The 23,726-nt window shown below is 36.6% G+C and overlaps 1 protein-coding gene across 1 annotated transcript in view; it reads left to right on the forward strand.

Annotated features, from left to right (window-relative positions):
* Window positions 1-23,726, forward strand: part of ENTHD1 (ENTH domain containing 1) — a 98,702-nt gene that overhangs the window by 26,393 nt on the left and 48,583 nt on the right. Inside the window, exon 3 of the mRNA XM_032645430.1 lies at window positions 10,607-10,725. Within this exon, the coding sequence (XP_032501321.1) occupies window positions 10,607-10,725 (119 nt within the window). The remainder of the gene's footprint in view (window positions 1-10,606; window positions 10,726-23,726) is intronic.

Raw genomic sequence — 23,726 nt, forward strand, 5'->3', positions numbered from 1 at the left:
TTGCCTCCTTAGGCAGGTTTATTCCTAGGTATTTTACTCTTTTTGTTGCAGTGGTAAATGGGAGTGTTTCCTTAATTTCTCTTTCTGATTTTTCGTTGTTGGTGTATAGGAATGCCAGAGATTTCTGTGTATTAATTTTGTATCCTGCCACCTTACCAAATTCATTGATTAGTTCTAGCAGTTTTCTGGTGGCATCTTTAGGATTTTCTATGTATAGTGTCATGTCATTGGCAAACAGTGACAGTTTTACTTCTTTTCCAATTGGTATTCCTTTTATTTCTTTTTCTTCTCTGATTGCTGTGGCTAGGACTTCCAAACTGTGTTGAATAAGAGTGGCAAGAGTGGACATCCTTGTATTGTTTCTGATCTTAGTGGAAATGCTTTCAGTTTTTCACCATTGAGTATGATGCTTGCTGTGGGTTTGTCATATATGGCCTGTATTATGTTGAGGTAGGTTCCCTCTATGCCCATTTTCTGGAGAGTTTTTATCATAAATGGGTGTTGAATTTTGTCAAAAGCTTTTTCTGCATCTATTGAGATGATTGTATGGTTTTTATTCCTTAATATGTTAATGTGGTATATCACATTGATTAATTTGCATATATTGAAGAATCCTTGCACTCCTGGGATAAATCCCAGTTGATCATGGTGTATGATCCTTTTAATGTGCTGTTGGATTCTGTTTGCTAGTATTTTGTTCAGGATTTTTGCATCTATGTTCATCAGTAATATTGGCCTATAGTTTTCTTTTTTTGTGATATCTTTTTCTGGTTTTGGTATCAGGGTGATGGTGGCTTCGTAGAATGAATTTGGGAGTGTTTCTCCCTCTGCAATTTTATGGAAGAGTTTGAGAAGGATCAGTGTTAGCTCTTCTCTAAATGTTTGATAGAATTTGCCTGTGAAGCCATCTGGTCTGGGACTTTAGTTTGTTGGAAGATTTTAAATTACGGTTTCAATTTCATTACTTGTGATAGGTCTGTTTATATTTTCTAATTCTCCCTGGTTCAGTCTTGGAAAATTGTACCTTTCCAATAATTTGTCCATTTCTTCGTGGTTGTCCGTTTTATTGGCATATAGTTGTTTGTAGTAGTCTGTTATAATCCTTTGTATTTCTGCAGTGTCAGTTGTGGTTTCTCCTTTTTCATTTCTAATTTTATTGATTTGAGTCCTCTCCGTCTTTTTCTTGATGAGTCTGACAAATGGTTTATCAATTTTGTTTATCTTCTCAAAGAACCAGCTTTTAGTTTTATTGATCTTTGCTATTGTTTTCTTCATTTCTATGTCATTTATTTCTGCTCTGATCTTTATGATTTCTTTCCTTCTACTGACTTAGGGTTTTCTTTGTTCTTCTTTCTCTAGTTGCTTTAAGTGTAGGGTTAGATTGTTTATTTGAGATTTTTCTTGTTTCTTGAGGTGAGATTGAATTGCTATAAACTCCCCTCTTAGAACTGCTTTTGCTGCACCCCATAGGTTTTGGGCCGTCATGTTTTCATTGTCATGTGTTTCTAGGTATTTTTAAATTTCTTCTTTGATTTCTTCAGTGATCTCTTGGTTATTTAGTAGCACACTGTTTAGCCTCCATGTATTTGTGTTTTTTACAGTTTTTTTCCTGTAACCAATTTCCAGTCTCATAGCTGTGGTCAGAAAAGATGCTTGATATGATTTCAATTTTCTTAAATTTTCTGAGGCTTGATTCGTGACCCAAGATGTGATGTATCCTGGGGAATGTTCTGTGTGCACTTGAGAAGAAAGTGTATTCTGTCAGCTTTGGGTGGAATGTTCTGTAAATATCAATTAAATCGATCTGGTCTGTTGTGTCATTTAAAGCTTGTGTTTCCTTATTTATTTTCTGTTTGGATGACCTGTCCATTGGTATAAGTAGGGTGTTAAGGTCCCCTACTATTATTGTATTACTGTCAATTTCTCCTTTCATGGTTGTTAGCATTTGCCTTATGTATTGAGGTGCTCCTATATTGGTACATAAACATTTATAATTGTTATATCTTCTTCTTGGATTGATCATTTGATCATTATGTAGTGTCCCTCCTTAACTTTTGTAACATTCTTTATTTTAAAGTCTATTTTATCTGATACGAGTATTGCTACTCCAGCTTTCTTTTGATTTCCATTTGCATGCAATATCTTTTTCCATCCCTTCACTTTCAGTCTGTATGTGTCCCTAGGTCTGAAGTGGGTGTCTTATAGACAGCATATATATGGGTCTTGTTTTTGTATCCATTCAGTCAGTCTGTGTCTTTTGGTAGAGGCATTTAATCCATTTACATTCAAGTTTATTATCCATATGTATGTTCCTATTACCATTTTCTTAATTGTTTTGGGTTTGTTTTTGTGGGTCTTTTTCTCTTGTGTTTCCTGCCTAGAGAATTTTCTTTAACATTTGTTGTAAAGCTGGTTTGGTGGTGCTGAATTCTCTTAGCTTCTGCTTGTCTCAAAAGCTTTTGACTTCTCCATCGTATCTGAATGAGATCCTTGCTAGGTAGAGTAATCTTGGTTGTAAGTTTTTCTCTTTCATCACTTTAAGTATATCCTGCCACTCCCTTCTGGCCTGCAGAGTTTCCACTGAAAAATCAGCTGATAACCTTATGGGAACTACTTTATATGTTATTTTTGGTTTTTCCCTTGCTGGCTTTTAATATTTTTTCTTTGAATTTAATTTCTGTTAGTTTGATTAACATGTGTCTTGGTGTGTTTTTTCTAGGGTTTATCCTGTATGGGACTCTCTGTGCTTCCTGGACTTGGGTGACTATTTCCTTTCCCATGTTAGGGAAGTTTTTGACTGTGATCTCTTCAAATATTTTCTCAGACCCTTTCTTTTCCTCCTCTTCTTCTGGGACCCCTGTAATTCGAATGTTGATGCATTTAGTGTTGTCCCAGAGGTCTCTGAGATTGTCTTCAATTCTCTTCATTCTTTTTTCTTTATTCTGCTCCTTGGCAGTTATTTCCTCCATTTTATCTTCCAGCTCACTTATTTGTTCTTCTGCCTCCGTTATTCTATTATTGATTCCTTCTAGTGTATTTTTCATTTCAGTTATTGTGTTGTTCATCTCTGTTTGTTCTTTAGTTCTTCTAGATCTTTGTTAAACATTTCTTGTATTTTCTCAATCCGTGCCTCCATTCTATTTCCGAGATTCTGGATCATCTTTACTAGCATTACTCTGAATTCTTTTTCAGGTAGATTGCCTATTTCCTCTTCATTTATTTGGTCTTATAGGTTTTTACCTTGCTCCTTCATCTGTGACATATTTTTTTGCTGTCTCTCTTTTTTTCTTTTTTTTTTTTTTATGAATGGGATTGTGTTCCTGTCTTACTGGTTGTTTGGCTTGAGGCTTCTAACACTGGAGTTTGTACGCTGTTGGGTAGAGCTGGGTCTTGGTGCTGAGATGAGGAACTTCGTGAGATCTTACTCCAACGAATATTCCCTGGGGTCTGAGGTTCTCTGTTAGTCCAGTGGTTCAGATTCAGAGCTCCCACTGCAACAGCTTCGGCCCAACCCCCAGCTCATGAACCAAGATCCCGATGCAAGCCATGTGGGGCGGCAAAAAAAAAAAAAAAAAAAAAGAACAATAACAAAGTAAAAAAATTAGACTAGGAAACTACCAGATATGTTAGAAAGAATATAAAAATAAAAATATAGATGAATCAACAACTGGAACGTACATCAGTACCACAATAGTAAAAAAGAGGAGGAGGGAAAAGAAAAGGGGGGAGGCCTTGACTGTGGAGGGTGGGGCCTAAGCAAGGGCGAGATTTGCGTGGTGGCTGGGGCCTATGCTTAGGACCCACAGGGCTGGAAAAGGCCCTGAGGGGTGTGGGAGGTGGGGCTTAGGCTCAAGGAACAGAAGGGGCCGAGGTGTGCCCCTCACCCCTGGTCTCAGAGGGCAGGGGACCTCACCTGGGAGCCCAGCAGGCTTCCTGGACTCGAGTGGGCAGGGCAATCGCCCTCCACTTCTCTCCCGTTCCTCCTGGAGGGCCCTCCCGCCTGCCTCTCCTGATCTCCCCAGCCTCAGGGGTGCCGACCCTGTCTGGCCTCCACTTCTCCTCCCCCCTGAGTCCCCCCATGTCCTGCCGGTTCACTCTGGGGTTCCTCCCATCTCCTTGGGCGTCAGAGTTCCCCACCAGCAGCTGGCAGTTGCCCTAGTTGTGGGGAGATGCTAACTCTGCATCTTCCCACACTGCCATCTTGACTCTGCCTCTGGATTAGTTTTGACTTTTAAGAAAAACATCTCATTAAGTATTCAATATTTTGTGATGGAAACTCTGTATTGCAGCTTTACTCTGTTACCTTAACTCAGGAGTCAGCTACTGAATATTTAGACTTGCTTTTGTAGGGACTGTTCATTTCTTCTTGTCCCTGTAGCTGAGTATATAATACAGTTGTGGGTTTTCCTGTTTACCATTATTATTGAGTAAGAACTACTGGCAGTGTCTCAAATTTTGTATGCTATTGTTAGCAAAATGCTGAAATAAAATTGCCTCTCAACTCCCTTTTTAAGATCTCCTGAAACATACAAAACGGCAGCCATAGAGGGTTTGGAGTGCTGAGGTCCTGCGAGACTAAGGCTTTCTTGCTTCTGGGCATCGTGGCCTGAGTCCCTCCTGACCCTATAGTTGCTTCTTTGAGGGTCCGGCAAGCAGAGCCTGGCTCTGGGGTGAGGCGCAGGGCGGGGTGGCCCCAGGCGCAGCTGCAGCTGCTCAGCCACAGGCGTTTGGGTGCTCCCTGTGCACACACCGGCCTCCACAGCTGCGGCCCCTCCCTCCGCCCAGAGCCTCAGGGCGTCAAGGGGGTGAGGAATGGCAGCAGAACCGGGGCTCAGATCCAGAGGAGGAAAGTGGCGCCGTCTGAGCTCAGGCCTGGGGGAGTGCGCCTTTCCCCTACTGCTTTCTCTCCGTGTACAACTCAGATTTTCACAACTGAAGACCTGATTTCTACACATGCTCATCCACCCTTCATTTTTCCCAGAATAATATGACTCAAGAAAGAGGTTATACTTTCAAAGGAACTTTTAATTACCGTTATTAGGAAGTTTGTCATTAGGCCAGTGTCCATGGGGAGATTTTTAGCTCATGGAATGTGTTTTCCGGCAAAGATCCAGTTAGAAAACAAAGTGCTACTTTGCAAAAACAAAAACAAACAAACAAAAAGATCTCCTGAAACAAAAGTTTGTCCTTTCTCATTATTTATTAGCTACCTATTTCCAATTTAATTTAAAAAATCTACTTAAACATCTCTGCTTTCTTATTCTTTATCCTTTCTCTGTTTTCATTTTTTTAAAAAAAACATGCTTTTCCTCACTAATTTAAAAATTCACCTTTCAAAAAAGATTTATCATACTCACATCCTATCTCCTGTGCCTCTGAAGTATTTGTCATGAGTAAATAGGAGCAGAGTAATAAAGCAGAATAATAGAGGTGCCGTATGTAGTGGATGCTGTGGCGTTTCCCACTTCAAGATCAAGGCACTTATTCCCTCGGCAGCTGGGAGACTTGGTGCCCGAGGGGTCTCAGCTGAGTTCTTCTCTTCAAATTCCCAACAGCTAAAGAAAGCCTCTTTACCTAAGATCATGCCCCATCCCTGAGAGAACCTACTTTCAATGACTTATGGAAGTGGGCCGTCCCCTTTGCTTCAAGGCAGGACAACGGTGAATAGCCATTCCAGCCCCAGAGCTCCTAGTAGGATTGGCTGAGGCCTCTGCTGCAAACGCATCCCAGTTGAATTTCTCCCTTGGCCCAGTCCTGCCTCCCTCCCTACTCCCAGATGTGGTTTCTGAGAGTACTCCCTAGTGAACCCCCTCGTACAAATCTGGGTCTCGGAGTCTGTTTCCTGGAGAATCCAACCTACAACAATGGCTTTGCCTCAAGATTTATGATATAGGACAAAGATACGTACATAAATGAGGAGAGAATTATAAAGCAAATGGGACAAAATGTTAACAATTGGTGGATCTGGATGAGAATTCTTTGTGCTATTCTTGCATCTTTTCTGTAAGTTTGCTCCAAGATAATGAAATTGTTAAGGTTCCAAACTCATGATTCTGCAAAAGTTAAATATAAACGTAATCACTATGAGGCTTTGAAATCTTATCAGTTTTTCATTAGGCCACTGAATGTTTTCTATGATAGATATACTTGTTCATTTTTAAAAGTTAATTTTGTTAGGTAAATGACTTAGTTTACTTCAATTACACCTAAAAGGACACTGTCAATACATAGCAACAACGTCTAGTAGATGCTAAATAATGCATAGAACAGTTTGGGTATTTATGGAGGGTTTCAACTCCAAAATGTGCTGTCACATTGTTAATGTCTGATAGTTTGAACGTCAGTTTGGTATCTCATCTGAGAAATATCAAAGGGTTCACCAGTTCTGCTTTGTGGTATTATCTAGTGATACAGGCTCAATGAGATCTATAGCATCTCTCCAGATAGCTTCTGCCAAGCACCTACAGCCGTGGTATCTAAGCACTCATCTTCGAATGACTCAGTAGCATCGCTTCCTGCAGCATCTTCGCTTTTTCCTTTGAGGTTTCTCATTCACATACTAGTACTCCTTGACTGTGACTTCACAGTCTTGATTGATAAATAGCTTGTGATATACAGGGTACTTCATTTCCACTAAGGAACTAAATGTGTGAAGTGTGTTCTCCCCCTCCACTTGCTTGTGAAAACCCAGAAAGCAATGTTGTGTAATCACCTAATTTAATTAAGCACACCTCACTTCCAGTGTTGTGCTGATGCTAAAATAAATTTCTAAATGAATTTCTGTACACTCAGTCTATTCTAACTGCCTTCCTTCTTGCTTCATAAGATAATTTATTATAGGCTTAAAACATTTTAGCTATTCTAGGCTAAAATGCATCTCCAAATATGCAAGATATTTTTTTCTTTCACAATCCTTACTATTCTTCAGTTTTCCTCACACTTCACTTCACAATTGACTTCCTGAAATTTTTATTAATCTACTTCTGTGATGTCTAAAACTTAAGTCCATATCATTTCAAGGATAATTTGTTGCTGAATGCTCAAAGAGTGATAATAAAGATAGTTCCTCGTTAAATCACTTGAAAGTACATAGATGATCTAAGCCTCAAACTACTGCTGTTTGCCGGTATTACTTATAAAACTCCAAGTCCAAAATAAGCTCACTTTAATTATTCATTTTCATGTGAAGTTACAAGAAAATGAAAAGTTAGAGCCATAAATGCAAAGTTCTTATTCTTCAGCATCTTTATCTTATATCATACTTGCTCCTTTTGCCCATGTAGTTCCTTCTGCTTGGAATAATTTCTCCCTCTGTATTTATCAGGATCCTAGCCATCCTTCAAAGCCTTCTTCACATTTTACTTCCTGTTTGAGGCTTTTTCTGATTACTCTGGTACACATTGATTTTTTTTCCTCCTTAGAATTTCTATTCCTAAAGTTAGTTATTTTAAGAAAGTTTGACCTGTAATTGTTCCTTTCTAATTTTTTCCTATAAGTCTCTGTATGTTAGACTTATCTCACTAGTCAGGCTATAAACTTTTTGAAGGCAAGGACCAGGCTATTTTTCTTGTATAATTCCTAAAATGATTTTGAAAAATTATATGCCTCCTAATATGTTTTTAACTGACGTGTGAAATTTTGTCTTAAGTATAGTAAATGCAAAGGATATAATTCAAAATATTGACATTAAAGACAAAAGAAAAGAAAACAAGCAAAACTTTCATGAGTCTTTTAAGAGCATCTAAAGGAATATAAATACTATTGTGATTCATATCTGTAGTCATTCATTTGAAACAATACATGGTCTTCTTTAATTATTGGCCATTGTACATCATTCCCTTTTCTCCTTGAAGTCATATCTATTCCACATCCCTCACAGAATTTTATCCTGATAGAAAGTATGTTTATGCTTGAAAGTTGTCTCTACATAAAATATGTATATAAATTGAAATTATTTTTCTAAATTGTCTGTGACCAGAGGCTTTAAGTGGCAAAGTAGTTCTTCTAGATTGACTTACTGTTACAATTATTTTTAGTACAGGGTCCATCTAAACCACATAAATGGGGGCTTCCCTTGTGGCACAGTGATTAAGAATCTGTCTGCCAATGTAGGGGATATGGGTTCGAGCCCTGGTCCGGGAAGATCCCACATGCCACGGAGCAACTAAGCCCGTGCGCCACAACTACTGAGCCCGCGCTCTAGAGCCCGCGTGCCACAACTACGGAGCCCACATGCCACAACTATTGAAGCCTGCTCGCCTAGAGCCCGTGCTCCGCAACAAGAGAAGCCACCGCAATGAGATGCCCGTGCACCGCAACGAAGAGTAGCCCCCGCTTGATGCAACTAAAGAAAGCCCGTGTGCAGCAACGAAGACCCCATACAGCCCAAAATAAATAAATAAATAAAATTTAAAAAAAGAAACAACCACATAAATGTGGTTACGTACTTATTAAACATAAAGAATAAAATTTTATTGGAAAGACATATTTTTTATGAGCTACATGGAACTGTTCATTTACCCATATATGAATATTACTTATTCCTTGAAATAAACAGGGTTCAGCATAAATTCTGTTTCTGTTTTACATTTTTAGAGATGTAAATGCTGAGAAGATTTGTTCACCTAAAATTGGGTAGGGAATAGAAGGTGTTTTATTATAGCAGTGTCAATCAATTTAATGAATTCTTTCCAAATAATATGCCAAAAATTATATAGTGATGTATTATAAAAATGTTTTTCATCTCTTGTCAACTGTTAACTTGATTAGATCTTTCTTTAATGTTGTTGAAAGCAAAGGATTGGAAACACCCCACTTAGAAAAAGATTTGTTAAACAGTCATTGGGAGCAATCACGTTCTCAATTTCTGGAAATAACACCAAAAACCTTTTGCTAAAATTTATCAAATGACTATTAATTATTCTGGTTACGTTTTAATTTAACCCAATATACTCAGAATGTGTGGGAAAAATAAAAACACTAATTGCAGTGTACCCGTCAATACAAAATTTTTTGAGAAGGTGATTTTATTGTGTCATATGCTTTAAGTGAATTTTCATCAAGTCTTCAAAACTGCAGATTTGTTTCATTCAATTATTGGAGAATATTTACCATATTTACCTAGTTGTCAAAGTCGGCCCTCATTGTGAAAACAACCAGTAGAATCAGATTTAAAGTTTCTTTCAGAAAACATCTAACATTATTTAAATAAACATGTAACCAGACATCACTCTGGTTGTATTCACACTCCTTAGCTTTCTTAAGATAAATAGCTAAGGCATGAAGACTTGCCCTAAGTATGTTGCGTTGGTGAAATAAGGTGCCCCTGCCTCTGATGCTTTCTGTGCTCTTCTGTCATGGGACTCTTCCTCAGCAACGATGCATTCTTCAACAGTACTGAGGGATGGAAAGCACAAGGATATTAGATGAGACTTATCAACTGTCCTGCTCCTCCACACTGTGATAATAGCTGAGTACCACACATCCTGGTGTGGACCAAAAGAACTGTTGCTTGTGCCATGCTTTGCGATTAAAAGAAATATGTATAAGACAGGACAAACTTTGAAGCTCTACTTTGGGTTTTTCATGCCTTGATTAAAGGAAGCTTCCCTATACCAGTCGTTTTTACTATTGTTTGGTGCCTTAGAGACAATTATGCTTGTATCTTAAGGGAAGATGCACCATAATAATATGGGTAAAGAAAATGTCTTTCTTTGTAAAGTGGGAGAAAAATGATGATGAAAGGGAAAGGGGAAAGAACCAGCCAGATGCTTCTACACAGTTGCATTCTCAGGCAGATCAGTTTTTGGTAAGAATATATACAGAACTTGTGCATCTGGAAATTGAGTCCTTTAAAGCTATCTATGCCCATAAAGCTATCTATGTACTTAGACTTGGGAAGTCTTCAAGTACCCCCAGAGGTGTGCATATACCAGTTTGAAGATAGATTTCTTATGCTTTTTGTGGTCCCCAATAATATGCTGAAATATAGTTGCTGCTAATACTTTTGTTTACATAGTAATTAACATAGGAAGGAAAGTGATATTAAGACTACAAAAACATTAAATTCAGCAAATGTATATAAACAGATATATCAGCTTATCTTCATTGGCATTTCTTTTTTGTTTAAATTTTGTTTCAATTTTCTTTTTATAAAATAATCTATACATTTCTGACTAATTTTGCCTAGAACACATGAAATTCACACTGCAGGAATAAAGTTCTTTTAAATATTATTAGAATAATTATAATTGTCATTCCTGCTTTGCTAAAATTTCATTTGAGTAATTTTCATTTTCAAACTCTATTTTCTACACTATATTATACTTTATTTTAAAAAATGTTTCAAATAATAAAACTTAAAATTGAATCATTGATGGGAGAAAGGGCTAGAATTGAATTTGTATTTTTAAAATCTGTCTGAACTTGTCAATTATGATAAAGGGATATATTAAATGATTAATATTCATAGGTAACCATTGGCACATGATGTATATTTTGTAGACAAAATGGATCTTCAGAAGTGATTAACTTAAAAATTGTGAGCTGATGTGAAAACATTACTATTTTCTGTCAAAGTAAAATCTTAGCTTTATGTTGTTGACAGAAAACACTTCCAAGGCAGGACTGAAACAAGAGCAGTGTCAAGACATTCAGTTGCCTAGCAGAAGTGTGTCGTCCCAGGAAATACTACCCCTCAAGATTAATGCTTGGAAATCAGCAGAGGTAAGTCATTATAGTAGTTTCCTATGGCTGCTCTAACAAATTACCACAAACTTAGTGCCTTAAATCAACACAAATGTAGTATTTTAGAGTTCTATGTGTTAGAAGTCTGACCCAGGTCTCACTGTCCCGGAATCAAGGTGTCTGCAAGGCTGTATTCCTTTCTGGAGGCCCTATGGGAGAATTTGTTTTCTTGCTTTTTCCAGCTTTGTGTGTTCTAAAAGAAACTGTGCTTGTCTTTTGACTTTGTTTTTGATGTCTTCTGTTATACAGAATTTTAAATAAGAATAAGGTTAAATTAAAGTTTTCCTTTATAGTTCATGCTTTTTAAAATCTTATTTAAGAAATTCTTTTTTTTAATCCTAATATAATAAAGGTGTCTTATTTTTTCTTCCAATGTTCAAATTTTATGCCCTCTAGAATTTTACTATATAGTGTAATATAGGGGTCTTATTTATCCCCCTGTGGATAAGCAATATTTAATTTTTTGAACAGTCCATCTTACTCTATGCATTTAAAAAAGGTTTTTATTGCGAAATAATTATAGACTTATAGGATGTTGCAGAAACAGTACAGAGTCCCATGTACCCTTCACCCAGCTTTCCCCTGTGTTGACTTCTATATAGCTATAGTAGTACAATATCAAAATCAGGAAATAGACATTGGCATGTTATGCTAACTAGACTACAGACCTTATTCAGTTTTCAAATTTTCAATTCAGTATTCATTTTTTTAACCTACATTGTGTGTGTATGTGTTCTATGTAATTCATCCTAAGTATAGATTCCTATAACCAGCACCAAAATCAAGATACAGAACTGTTCTATCACCACAAAAGAAGTTCCTCATGCTATTCACCCCATCCCACTCCTCCCAACCCCGTATACGGGCAACCACTAATCTTTTCTCCATCTCTATTGTTTTGTTATTTCTAGAATGTTGTGTAAATGGACACAGACTATACGTAACTTTTTGAGATAGATTTTTCTTTTTCACTCAGCATAATACTCTTGAGATCCACTCAGGTTGTTGCATGAATCAATAATTCATGCCTTTTTATTGTTAAGTAGCATCCCATAGTATAGATGTACCAGAGTTTATTCAACCATTCACCCACTGAAGGATAGTTGAGTGTTTCCAGTTTGGGGCTGTTTATGAATAAATCTGTGTACAGGTTTTTGTGTGTGAAGTTTTCATATATCTGGGATAAATGTCCAGGAGTGCGCTTGCTGGATTGCATGGTAAGTGCATACTAAGTTTTTTAAGAAACTGTCAGACGGTTTTCCAGTGTGGCTGTACCGTCTTACATCCACCAGCAGTGTATGAGAGATCCAGTTTCTCTGCATCCTCACCCACTTTTGGTATTACCACTATTTTAATTTTAATTATTCTACTAGGTTTCTGGTGAGATCTCATTGTGGTTTTAATTGGTGTTTCCCAAATGGCTAATGATATTGAACATCTTTTTATGTGCTTATTTGTGCCATCATAACTTCTCTTTGGTTAAATATATATATTCATATTTTTTGCCCATTTTCTAATTAGGTTGTTTTTTACCATTGAGTTTTGAGAATTCTTCATTTATTCTGGATTCAAGTCCTTTGTCAGAGAGGTGACCTGCATATATTTTCTTCCAGTCTGTGGCTTGTCTTTTCTTTTTAACAGTATCTTAACAGAGCAACAGTTTTAAATTTTGGTGAAGTCCAATTTATCAATTTTTAATTTTGTGAATCTTGCTTTTGGTGTCATATCTAAGAACTCTTTGTCTAACCCAAGGTTGTGTAGATTTTCTCCTAAAAGCTTTATAGTTTCATGCTTTCCATTTAGGTCTGTGATCTATTTTGAGTTAATTTTTGTATAAGGTGTGAAGTATAGGTTGAGGTTTTTAAAAAAAAATTTCTTTTCCCTACAGATATCCAATTGTTTCAACACCATTGTTGAAAAGACTTAAATTTTACTCTAATATGCTTAAGTGTGATTTTCCTTCTCTCTCTTCTTTGTCACCCAATGAGACTTTCCAGTGGGAGGTCTTTCATCTTTATTTAATTCTGAGACAGTTATCTCTGGTTCAAACATTTCTTACTTTATTTTCATTTTCTCTCTTTCTTATCTGGGCTCTTCTTATCTGGATATTAGTAATTCTCTTTCTATCGTCATATCTCTTAAGTTTTCTTTATAGTTCCTATTTATTGTTTTTTTTTTCTTCCTCTGGAGTTTCTCAGTCTGATCTTCCAGTTTATGTTCCAGTTTATGTCTTCCAGCTATGTTCATTCCACTGTTTATCCCATCTGTGTTCTCTATTTCAACATTCTGTTTTTACATTTGATATTTAATATTTCTATTTCATTCTTTTTATTGTGTTTTTTCCTGTTTCATATTGCTTATCCCTTTCCTTATTTATTTTATTTATTTATTTATTTTTTTTTTTAAACATCTTTATTGGGGTATAATTGCTTTACAATGGTGTGTTAGTTTCTGCTTTATAACAAAGTGAATCAGCTTCCTTATTTATTTTAGTATGTGTATTAAGTTTATTTTAAATTCGTGGTCCATCTTTTCTAATATCTGTGCTTCTGAAAAAACCTGTAATTCGGTTTTTTTTTTTAATAGTTTTGATCCCCAAATGACTGGTTACCCCTCCGGGTTATGGCTGCTCTGTCTAGGATTGCTAGAGGTCGGACCTTAGTCTGTGCCAGCCCTATCAGCTTAAGTGGAATGTAGGGGAAGTGGACTCTACAGTGGAGAGCACCTCTCTCCCCTCCCCGCTCCCTCCGAGAATACCAGAGTTAATCATTCCTCACTCTGAGGATCAATGCCTCAAATTAGATCTTTATCCTTAGCACCCCAAGAAGAAGCAGCTTTAGAGGGAGACACTCCTTAAATTGTAAACCATCTGCCCTGGGGGATTGGAAAAGGAAGTGTGAAGAAGCATCTTCTCAAGCCTACGTCCCCACTGAGTGTTCTTACTTCCTCAGGGCTTCTGCACTCACCGGAAGCACTCCCTCCCGTGTTTAGCTCTCTGACTCACAGCAGGTGCGCAGGCAGGTTCCAAGGCATTGAGTGGGCAGTAATTCCACCAACTCCTTCCTTATTTTGTTCAACCATTGCACAGGCCACCTTCTGCCCCAGGCTAAAGCCAACTAGACACCCTCACACCCCTCACACACAAACATACCAGTTCAGAATAGCCACGCCATCTCCCCTGCGGCCCCTCACAGTTTTCTTCTCATTTAAAAAAAATTTTTTTATTGGGGTATAGTTGATTTACAATGTTGTATTAGTTTCAGGTGTACAGCAAAGTGAATCTGTTATGCATGTACATGTATCCAACTCTTTTTTAGATTCTTTTCCCATATAGGCCATTACAGAGTATTGAGTAGAGCTCCCTGTGCTCTACAGTAGGTCCTTATTCATTATCTATTTTATATATAGTAGTGTGTGTGTGTTTCAATCCCAGTCTTCCAATTTACCCTTCCCCCCTTCCCCCCCAGTTAACCATAAGTTTATTTTCTACATCTGTAACTCTGTTTCTGTTTCGTAGATAAGTTCATTTGTAGCCTTTTTGTTTAGATTCCACATATAAGCGATATCATATGATATTTGCCTTCCTCTGTTGGACTTCACTCAGTATGACAATCTTTAGGTCCATCCATGTTGCTGCAAATGGCATTATTTTGTTCTTTTTTATGGCTGAGTAATATTCCATTGTACTGTATATATGTATGACATCTTCTTTATCCATTCCTCTGTTGATAGACATTTAGGTTGCTTCCATGTCCTGGCTATTGTACATAGTGCTGCAATGAACATTGGGGTACATGTATCTTTTCAAATTATGGTTTTCTCTGGATAAATGCCCAGGAGTGGGATTTCAGGGTCATATGGTTTTAGTTTTAGTTTTTTAAGGAAACTCCATACTGTTCTCCCTGGTGACTGTACCAGTGTAGAAGTACACTGTAGCATAGGAGGGTTCCCTATTCTCCACCCCCTCTCCAGCATTTATTGTTTGTAGATTTTTGATGATTGTCATTCTGACCAGTGTGAGGTGATACCTCATTGTAGTTTTGATTTGCATTTCTTTAATAATTAGTGATGTTGAGCATCTTTTCATGTGCTTTTTAACCATCTGTATGTCTTCTTTGGAGAAATGTCTATTTAGATCTTCCTCCCATATACCTAGGAATAAACCTACCTAAGGAGGCAAAAGACCTATACTCAGAAAACTGTAAGATACTGATGAAAGAAATAAAAGATGGCACAAACAGATGGAGAGATATACCATGTTCTTGGATTGGAAGAATCAATATTGTGAAAATGACTGTACTACCCAAAGCAATCTACAGATTCAATGCAATCCTTATCAAATTACCAACGTCATTTTTCACAGAATTAGAACAAAAAATTCTTCTCATTTTGATGTCATCCCTTTATAGTATCTCCAAGCTTGATCCTGAGGGAGGGGGCCACTGAATCAGAACTGGAACCTGCTCTGTTCTTCGGTGTTCTCTGACCTTCCCAGACATGCACCTACTTACTCCTATTTGTACTTTCACATAAGAACACACATCTTTAATTCTGGCATATATAGCTCCTCAAATAATATTTTTTTCTCTATTTCCTTGACATTTTTTTTTCTGATTAATTTCTTTTAGGTATATATTGGGCCACTTAATCTCTCATTTTCTATGTCTTTCAACTGCTTTATTAAAATTTTTATTGAAATACAGTTAATGTGCAATATTATGTTAGTTTCAGGTATACTACATAGTGATTTCACATTTGCGTACATTATGAAATAGTCACTGTGTTAAGTCCAGTAACCGTCTGTCCCCAACAACTGCTTTTAAAAGTAGATTTTTGTAAAAAAAATAAAAAAGAAAAATGGTCATGAGGAACCTAGGGGCAGGACGGGAATAAAGATGCAGACCTACTAGAGAATGGACTCGAGAATATGGGGAGGGGGAAGGGTAAGCTGGGACAAAGTGAGAGAGTGGCATGTACATATATACACTACCAAACGTAAAACCGTAAAACCGATAGCTAGTGGGAAGCAGCTGCAGAGCACAGGGAGATCAGCTCGGTGCTTTGTGACCACCTAGAGGGGTGGGATAGGGAGGGTGGGAGGGAGGGAGACGCAAGAGGGAAGAGATATGGGGATACATGTATATGTATAGCTGATTCACTTTGTTATAAAGCAGAAACGAACACACCATTGTAAAGCAATTATACTCCAATAAAGATGTTAAAAAAAAAACTTAAAAAAAAAAAAGTAGTTTTTTGTTTCATTATGTCTCCATGCTGCATTTTAGGTAATTAATCAGAACCATCTTCCAGTTCATTTTCTTCTCCTTTCACCTCTGTCCACTCTAGAATTTTCCCTGTCCATTAAGTGTTTTATTTCGATAGCTATTGCGTTGCTTTTTTACAGGATATTCATTTGTACTCATTTCATCTCTGCCTGTTTTGGCTTCTTGTTTTTTTTTTATTTCTTTAAATTAATGCTATCCTTTCCATTTTCTTTTTGAGAACTAAATATACTTACTTTTATATGCTTTTTAGATTTCTTAGTTTCATTTTGTCAGGAGTGGGTTCAGTTTTCTTTCTGTGTTTTGGAAAACTGGTTTGTAAGCTCTCCTTGAGTGGCTCAAGTTTTTTATCTTTCTTTTTCTCTGAGTGTCCTTAACCTTTCCTGCCTAACAGTTTTTCATTTGCCTCCTCCTGACACCTGGGACTACGTAGCACATTCAGAACCTACCCGGGCAGCTTGGGGCTCCTTTCTTTTGCTCATGTCATAGATATTGCAGATCCGGTCCCCAGACCACAGGATGCTGTGGCTCAGTTGCTTCTGAAGTTTAGGTCTCATCTGCTTGTATACTACTTTTAGAAGCCATAGTCCCAGGCTGTGACTGATGCCAGGTTATTTCAGCTTCCTTTGTAAGTAGTGAAGCTCAACGCCCGGCATAGTTTCAAGCAGTGAGCCCATATTCAGCACTCCTATTTTGGATGGTCAGAAACTAACAGAAACTAACACACCACAGTGGTAAATCTGTGTTTACCACTCTGGAATTGAGCTTCCGGTTTTCTCTGCTTTTTTCTGGACCCAAAGTCCCAAAGGTCCACAGCTTCAGCCTCTTTACCATCATGTGTTTTGTGTTCGTGCTCTCATCCATGAAGATGTTCATCTTGTCTTTTAGCATGACTGTACCTTTAATTCTCACCTTTGTATTTTCTCTTTCATTACTATGTGTTTGGAGAACACAGAACCCTGAAATATGAACACATAGAACCATCTTGACTGGAAACCTGTTCCACTCAAGACTGTATGAAATTATCTCATTGATTCATTCTTCTGTTTTAAGTGTGTTTCTCCTACTAAAAGGAAAGATCCTTTTCAGGTGCTTTAGAGACCTTTCTAGTCTTATTCATTATTGAATCTTCAGTTGTCAGATTCTTGTTAATGAAAAGTGAAATGAATGAATGAGTAGACACTCAGTATTAGCTCCCTTCCCCTCTTTTCCTGTGACACAGGCTTGTTTGGCCTTCTGCTCAGAATGCTTTGTTTAGTGTTCTGCCACAGTTCCTATGAGGGAGGGTTGAAATTATTTCTTGGCCTTCTGTTCCCAGCCCTTTTCCCCAACCAACTAGGTATTGGATTTACAAGATTTCCTAGCAGCTCAGAAAAGTACATAAAATTAAAATTAAAATTTCACTATTTCTTAATTGCATAATAGTCCACAGATTGAAAATACATAGGTTATTTTCAAAGGTATGACATTAAGTCAAAATGATTTTAAAATCTGTGATCAGTTTATTTGCTCCTGATGGCTTTTAAAGAAGAGAATAGACTTGAATAATCTTATATGCTTTAGAGGGTAACAAAGATATAAAATATCACCTAGTGGTTTTTTTTTTTTTAATCAGTCTTTAAACTCTCATTATTATTGTTTTTTCTTACTTTAGAAGAACCCACCGTAATTGGCTTACATCATTTCACGTCTTATATCTGTGAGCAGAAAATGGTACCCTTATCTCAAAAGAAGTTTAAAGCTAGATTTTCCTTTTTCAAAGCATTACTATATCAGGACACTATTCCATCATCCTACTGACAAGCATTACTGTTATTACTGTCATGAACATTTGATGCAATCTAGTGTGTCCTCTTCAGTAATCCGCTTTTGTAGCATAAGACAAAACCTACCAAGTTGAGTAGTAAATCTAATTGTTGCCAAATGTACTGCACTACATTAAAATTTTCATGTTTTTAATACAGAATGAGAAAGAAATGGTATCGTTGATTGCTTAGGAAAAATGAGGAGTGCTTAAAAAAATCTTTTAAAAACTTTAAATGGAAACTTCTTTAACTATTTTCTTTCTACAAATGTGAAAATGATCTAAAAGCCGTAAATAAAATTCTTAACAGAATAGGGCTTTCAAAAGCAGAATAGTACTTGCCTCTGGTACCGTCAAAACTAAGGAAAGCCTTTAAATTTATGACACTTGGATGAGTTTTCTCTCTGTGTACTGTCCAGAATTTTTATTATTAAATTTGCTAATTAATAAGACTACTTGTAGCTTTTCACCAGCTCAAAAGACCTTCCTCTTTTCTTGCTTGAGGAGATTCAACAATGAGGTTATGATTTTTTTGGTCTCAGTTGTTTCCATAGCAACAGTTAGGGATGCTATAAATTGGTTCACACAAAAGTAAATCTGACCGAAGCCTTCAGTGTAGTTGTGCATTACTAAATCGCTAGTGACAGAAGATAACTGTTTACGTCTTACTGCCTCTGTTTATTATTTGTTAGGTGAAGAGTAAACAGTTTTTATCCTTGGATCTATTAGCATATCATTTATTATATTTGCCAAAATTTGAACTCATCAAAGCTGTTAGAGAAATGGAAATTATACTTATTCTAATTATGTTAATTCACCATCCTTTTGCCGCTTTTCTGCATCATTGCTTTGTGCTTAAAAGCCCTTTGTTTTCATGTTTGGGCTTTTATTCTTTTTAAGTTAGAAAATACTTGTTGAAAAAAGTTTAAACAATATAAAAGGGTAAAGAGTGAAAAACAAAGTTTCTTCTTACTTCTCTATACTCTTTCAGTTCCCTTCCTCAGAGGCAATCATTACAAAGTTTTTTATGAATTTTGGGGGGGAAATTTTCTGTGTCCATACATTTTTTACCTAAATGGATTCATTCAAGATATACTGCTCATTCATTCAAGATATACATATTTTTAACTAAATAATATATCTTCATCTTTCTCTATAATAAATGCAATTATTCGATGTAAATTGTTCCAAAATACGCTTTTTTCACTAAACTATATATTATGGACATATTTCTATATTAGTACATATAGATTGCTGTATTCTTTTTTCATTATCACCATTATTATTAATTTTTCAAAAAAGATTTAAACACAAGGAGGGAAAGAACAGGGGACTAATTCACACACTTAATAGAAGTCTCAATAATTAACCTTCTGTTCACAAATATTACAACTTTCCTAAGGTAGCTACTAGACACATGTGACTATTTAAATTTAAATTAATAAAATTAAATGAAAACTTTAGTTTCTTAGGCACACTAGCCACATTTCAAATGCTCAACAGTCACATATGGCTGGAGGCTACCATGTTGGGTGGTGCAGACTAGAACATTTCTAGTATTGAAGAAAACTCTGTTGGACAGTGAGGGTACCACCCTTGGTGCTTTAAGGCCTGGAGGTAGAGAACTTGCAGAGACAGAGGCCAAGATGTCAAGGGTATGTGGTTTTCCTTTAAAATTGTAAGGGATTTCCAATGCAGCATCAAAAAATGGACATTTAAAAAAATCTCTTTATCAACAGTAAACATAAAAATTAGTTCTTATCACAACTTCAAATAGAATGCATAGCTGCCAAGAATTTTTCTTTTTCTTTTCTTTTCTTTTTACATCATGAAATGATTACCACAATTAAGTTTAGTAAACATCCATCATTTCATATAGATACAAAATAAAAGAAAAAGAAAAAAATGTTTTTCCTTGTGATGAGAATTCTTAGGATTTACTTTCTTAACAACTTTCATATATAATATACAGCAGTGTTAATTATATTTATCATGTTATACATTACATCCCTAGTACTTATTTATCTTGTGCTGTATTCTTTTTTTTTTTTTTTGAGGTACGCGGGCCTCTCACTGTTGTGGCCTCTCCCGTTGTGGAGCACAGGCTCCGGACGCGCAGGCTCAGCGGCCATGGCCCACGGGCCCAGCCACTCCGCGGCATGTGGGCTCCTCCCAGACCGGGGCACGAACCCGTGTCCCCTGCATCGGCAGGCGGACTCTCAACCACTGTGCCACCAGGGAAGCCCTGTGCTGTATTCTTGATGTATAAATGAATCTTAATTTATTTAACCAATCCCTGTTGGTAATCATCTTGGGATTTTTTATGTTTTTGTCTCTTAAAAGCAATGTTGCGATAACAACCTTATACATACGTTTTTATGATGCTGTCCCAGAAGTGGAATTGCTGAAAGGTCATGTTTATTTTTAGTTTTGAAAAGTACTGCCAAATTGTCCTCCCAAAAGTTGTACCAATTTATATTCGCCAAATGTGTATCCCCTCACCTTTGCAAATACTGAGTATTATCATATTTTTACCTCTTTGTCAGTCTGAGGTAGAAAAATTTTGTTTTAATTTGTTCTATCTTAATTGTATATAAGATTGAACTACTTTTCATGTGTTTACTGGGCATTTGGGTTTCTTTTTATTTATTATCTCTATTCGTGTCCTTTGTTCATTTTCCTCTTTGGTTTCTCACCTTTTTCTTTATCAGTTTCTAGAGCTATTTGTTAAATATTTAGCCTATTATCTGGTCCTTTATTCATTTTTAGTTTTTCTGTTTGATTTTTCACTTTATTTATGGGCTTTTTTTTTTTTTTGCCTTTGTAAAGGAAAAACACATTATTCCTCCTGTTTCTTCTTTACTGTCATACTGCTACCACATTTCATTTCTAACACCAGAGACATGGGTTTTCCACATCTCAAGCAATTTTCTGACACCAGCTGGGTGTCCTACAATTTAATTTATTTCTGACACTGTCTACCTGGAGACAGTGTCAGATCCCACAGGTTAAGGGCTCAGTCCACAAGACGTCCCTCTCCCCACCTCTGTTTCAGATACCAGTTGCAAGTCCCAGGTTGTCACCTGTACTTCTGGCTGACCACTGTAAATCAGTGTTCCAATGACCCCTTCCTTAGGTTCGATCATTTGCTAGAACAGCTTACAGTGCTCAGGGAAACATTTACATTTACTGGTTTATTATATAAAAAAGGATATGATAAAGGACACAGATGAACAGACAGATGAAGAAATACATAGGGTGAGATCCAAAAATGCATCCAAAATGGTTTTGAGTTCAGGAACTTCTGTGCCTGTGGAGTTGGGGTGTACCAACCTCCTGGCATGTAGATGTGTTCACCAACCCAGAAGTTCTTTGTACCCTGTAGTCTGGGGACTTTTTATGGAGACTTCATAATGTAGGCATGATTGATCATTAACTCAATCTCCAACCCCTCTCCCTTCTTGGAGGGTGAGGGTTAGGGGCTGAAAGTTTCACGTTTCTAATCATGGCTTGATCTTTCTTGTGACCAGTCCCCATCTTGAAGCTGTCTAGGAGCCCACCAAGAGTCACCTCATTAGAACAAAAGACATTCCTATCACCCAGGAAATTCCAAGGGATTTAGGAGCTCTGTGTCAGGAACCAGGGTCAAAGACCAAATGTTAGAACAAAAGATGCTTCTAGTACTCTTACCATTTAGGATATTATAAGCATTTTAGGAGTTCTGTGCCAGGAACCACGGACAAAGACCAAATATATATTTCTTACTATGATCACAATATCACAGCCTTATAGAAATCTAATTTTAATGTAGTCAAATGTGCCTTTTTTTTTAACAGCTTCTAGATATTAAGTCATTTCTAAAAAGACTTCCTCTAGTCTAAGACTTTATAAAATGTCACCTTGGCTTTTTATTTTAACAGACTATTATTTAGATCAGTTTTAGGTTCAGCAAAATTGAGAGGAAGGTACAAAGATTTCCCTATATACCCCCATCCCCACCCCACACCCCACTATCAGTATCCCTCATCAGAGTGGTACATTTGTTATCATCAGTGAACCTAAATTAACACTTCAATATCACCCAAAGACCATAGTTTACATTAGGGTTCACTCCTGGTGTTGTATAGTCTAAAGATTTTGACAAATGTATAATGTTATGTATCTGCCATTATTATATAGAGAATAGTTTCATTGCACCACCTATTCACTCTTTCCTCCCCACTAACCCCTGGCAACCAATTATTCTTTTACACTCTCCATAATTTTACCTTTTCCAGGAAGTCATATACTTGGAATTATACAGTGTGAAGTCTTTTCAGATTGACTTCTTTTGCTTAGTAATATGCATTTAAGATTCCTCCATGTCTTTTCATGACTTGATAGCTCATTTCTTTTTAGTGCTGAATAACATGCCATTGTTTCGATATACCACAGTTTATTAATCCATTCACCTACTGAAGGACACCTTGCTTGCTTCCAACCTTTGGCAATTATGAATAAAGCTACTATAAACAATGATGTGTAGGTTTTTGTGTGGACATAAATTTTTAACTCCTTTGGGTATATACCAAGGAGCGCAGTTGCTGAGCTGTGTGGTAATAGTATGTTTATTTTTGTAAGAAACTATCCCAGTCTTTTTATGCTTTGATTTTAAAAAATGTATTTAAATGCTACCTATCAAGAATTTGTTTTGATAGATGGAGAGTGTTAGAGATCCACTTAAAAAATTTTTTTTTCAGTTGGTTGTTCCAGGTTTTAGTTGTGGCACATGGGCTTCTTAGCTGTGGCATGTGAACTCTTAGTTGTGGCATGCCTGTGGGATCTAGTTCCCTGACCAGGGATCAAACCCAGTCTCCCTGCATTGGGAGCATGGAGCCTTATCCACTATGCCACCAGGGAAGTCCCTAGAGATCCACTTTTAAAATTTTATTTTTACAAATGATAATCAGTTGTCTCAACATCATTTGTTGAATAATCTATCTTTTCCCCATTGATTTGAAATGTGGCTTCAATCACATAATAAATTCCCATTTATATTTGGCCCCATTCCTGGATTTTCCATTTGTTTATACTAAAGAAGTAACATGTAAAGATAAACCATAACATTAAAAAAGAAAGAAATAGAGAAAAAGAAAGAAAAGAAAGAAGGAAGGTAGGGGACAGAAGGAATAAGGTGGAGAGGGGAAATAGAAGCTAGATTTCTTTGATTATACCTTGTTTTTAGATTTGTCATTGGAACCCTGCAAATATTTTGCACAATTATAAGACAAAAGTAAACTAAAGAAAATAATCCCTAAAAATGTAAAATGAAATTTACCTTTCATTCAGTTGGTATTTTTATTCTGAGATGTTGGTACTTTTTATCTGAGATTATGTGCGTATAATGTGGCGTGAATCAAATAATAATCATGTGGTTCTTTATTTGCTTCATCTTTGGTGCCCTTGACACATGGGATTCTGAGTATCAGAGAAAGAAGACAGGGATGTAGCAAGAAGAGATTGCCGGAACCCAATAGATCAGAATTGAATTGGGTGAATTTTACCTTAAAATTTTTTTGGTAATTGAAAAACTTCTAAATTATCCATAGGTCAAAGAGGAAGCTCAGAGGAAATTTTAAAATACATAGAGCTAAATGAGAAGGCAACTCAACATATCAAAATATATGAGACACAGCTAAAGTAGAGGTGAGAAGGAAGTTTATAGCCCTAAATGCTTAAATTAGAAAAGAGGAATATAATTTTAAAAAAAGAAAAAGTCTAAAATCAATAATCTAAGTTCCTTCTTCAAAAAATCTAAGAAAAGCAAAATAAACCTATAGGAAACAGAAGAAAGGAAATAGTAAAGAGCAGAAATCAATGAAATTGAGAACAGGAAAGCTGTTAACAGAGAAAAT

This window comes from Phocoena sinus, chromosome 10 (genome assembly GCF_008692025.1).
Source record: "Phocoena sinus isolate mPhoSin1 chromosome 10, mPhoSin1.pri, whole genome shotgun sequence".
Lineage (NCBI taxonomy): Eukaryota > Metazoa > Chordata > Mammalia > Artiodactyla > Phocoenidae > Phocoena > Phocoena sinus.